General features: G+C 41.7%; 2 protein-coding genes across 2 annotated transcripts, besides 3 other annotated features; both read left to right on the top strand.

The window, feature by feature from the left end:
• Nucleotides 1–202: 202 nt before the first annotated feature.
• Nucleotides 203–224: a microsatellite.
• Nucleotides 225–348: 124 nt separating this feature from the next.
• Nucleotides 349–370: a microsatellite.
• A 235-nt stretch (nt 371–605) lies between these two features.
• TraAM80_06731 (solute carrier family 36 (proton-coupled amino acid transporter)) lies at nt 606–1,349 on the top strand (the record flags this gene model as incomplete). The annotated part of the gene is made up of 1 exon (XM_029383563.1): nt 606–1,349. The coding sequence occupies one exon, from the start codon at nt 606–608 to the stop codon at nt 1,347–1,349; it is 744 nt and encodes a 247-aa protein (XP_029236597.1).
• Nucleotides 1,350–1,422: 73 nt separating this feature from the next.
• TraAM80_06730 (amino acid transporter) lies at nt 1,423–2,076 on the top strand (the record flags this gene model as incomplete). The annotated part of the gene is made up of 1 exon (XM_029383562.1): nt 1,423–2,076. One exon carries the CDS (start codon nt 1,423–1,425, stop codon nt 2,074–2,076), a length of 654 nt encoding a protein of 217 aa, XP_029236596.1.
• A 37-nt stretch (nt 2,077–2,113) lies between these two features.
• Nucleotides 2,114–2,179: a microsatellite.
• Between the last annotated feature and the right edge of the window lie 77 nt (nt 2,180–2,256).

The raw sequence follows: 2,256 nt of genomic DNA, 5'->3' as shown, positions 1-2,256 counted from the left end.
CTAACGTAGTCCTCTTGTGCGGCTTTTTCGGAGGCTTATGGAGAATATCGAAATTACTAAAGAAANAAGGGGTGGGTAGCATCAATTTGCAAAGGCATGCTGCAACATTGATGTTGTCTTTATTATCAATATAGAAATAACTATAATTCGTGGTATTTTTCACACCAAACAACTTTTGGTTTTAGAAGTATTTGGATCCCAGATAATAATAATAGTAATAATAAACCTGTTTTTTATTATTTTCAGGCATTATTATTTTTTTTTATTTCACCATAACATAGATGTCATTCTCTTTAAATAAACCACATATAAATAACCGTTAAGGAGTCTACCATACTTCCACCCACTAAAAAAAAAAACATAAAAAAAATGTTTATATATAACTAGCTTTACAATAATATACACAACAAATTACCTTTACTCTCTAGCATCGAGAAAAAGCAAATATGTTAACTTTTGTTGCGGGGTGTGGGGCAGTCGAATATATTTCTATGCGCTTATATATACATTTTATATTTTATGCTGTTGGTCTGGCTGGCCACAATAAAGGTGTCTGCACCTGTGAATGCTTGTTAGCTTTATAATTATTGTTGTGTTTGTTTTCTATGATGCGTCACGAGATCACAGTAAAGGTAAAGACAACGTCGATGCCGCAACCACACGAACCCAATTACTTTGGTGAGGATGTTGCCGAGAAGTTTCCCAACGAGGGAAATGGTGAGCCTCGCCTTCCCAATGCTACAGAAGGCGGCGAAGGACGATCGGAGAAGTATTTGCCTTGCTCGGATGTGGATGATGCAGCCGAAGAAGAAGATATCCAGAGTGAAGGCAACCTTTGGGTGCTTGAAAATGCCAATCTTCCCAAGTGCGCATTTAATGTCTTCAAGGCGAATGTGGCGTCTGGCGTGTTTCTGCTGCCCACTTTTTACAAGGATTCTGGATATATTATGTCTCCAATTTTTTCCTTGCTCATCGGGGCTATTGTTGTGGATTGTTCCCGACTGCTGGTCCGTGCCAAAACAAAGGTAAACCGAGGATCTGTTTCGGATTATGCGCAGCTTTGTGATTTTGTTCTCGGAAAACCTTTTCGATACATTCTTTTTGTGGCCTTGCTATTGACACAATATGCCTTTTTGCTTGCTTTACCTGCAGCTTTCTGCAGGTGTCATGGCAAGAATTGTGCCAGCGTTTTCAGGAAATGTGTATGTTTGGATAACCGTTATGTTTGCCATTGTTTTGCCTATGACTTTTTTAAGCGAGAACCTGGCGTTCCTTGCGGTTGTAGCCATTGTTTCCACTGTATCTGTGGTTTTTGCGCTAGTTGCTACGATGATTGTGTCATTTATTAAAATTCATGAAGAGGGCGTGGCAGAGAGCACAATACCTTGGGGCCGTTCTATACCGCTTGGCTGGTTCAACAACATGGCAAATAATATGATGGTGCTAGAGGGAATTGGTGTTGTTTTGCCCGTCGAAAATTCATGCAAGAACAAACCTTTGTTTCCGCTGGTGCTCACCGTCGTTCTGTACTTGGTTGTTGGCTGGTATTTCTTGTACGGCTTGGTTGGATACCTGGCGTATGGTGGGGCACTTGAGGTGTCGCTGGTGGATGCACTACCCAAGGATCCGTTTTCCATTGTTTTGCGTGTGGCATTTATGATCAACATCCTGTGTTCATATCCGATTCTCTTTATGCCCGGAATTTTGCAAATTGATTCACTTCTTGGGTGGCCTTTCCGGTCCTGGAAAGCAATCTTAATGCTACTTGCGGTAAATCTTGTTGTGTATGCTGTTGCAATTGGTGCGGGAACTGATACTGTGGCGATTGTGGTTTCGCTGATCGGGGCGCTCCCAGCGGCGGTCATGCTAATGCTCTTACCAGCGCTGCTCTCACTATTTGTAGAATCCAGTGTGGAGGACCCGGATGAACCTCGAATGTCGAAGGAGTACTGGTGTCGAAACCTATTTGGCAAACGCTGCACTTTTATCAGGGCACGTTGTTACTTTTATTTTTTGCTTGGAATTATGATTATGGTTGTGCGGACACTCGGCGTTGTGAAGAGCCTAGCGGATTGAATGTTGAGATTAGATACCTTGACACCTTCCTCTTCTGTTATTATTATTATTATCATCATCATCATTATGGGTTTGGTGCATTTTTCATTATTTTATTATTTTTGAGAATTGGTTTTGGTAAGCTCAAAGTGTATTGTGTACGTGAGGATGCGGAGTGTTGGGGAGAGGCGGAGAGCCACC

The sequence above is a fragment of the Trypanosoma rangeli genome (assembly GCF_003719475.1).
Source record: "Trypanosoma rangeli strain AM80 chromosome Unknown Tra_15.4_contig_00254, whole genome shotgun sequence".
Lineage (NCBI taxonomy): Eukaryota > Euglenozoa > Kinetoplastea > Trypanosomatida > Trypanosomatidae > Trypanosoma > Trypanosoma rangeli.
The sequence above is the reverse complement of the archived record's forward strand: the minus strand, read 5'-3'. Positions and strand labels throughout refer to the sequence as shown.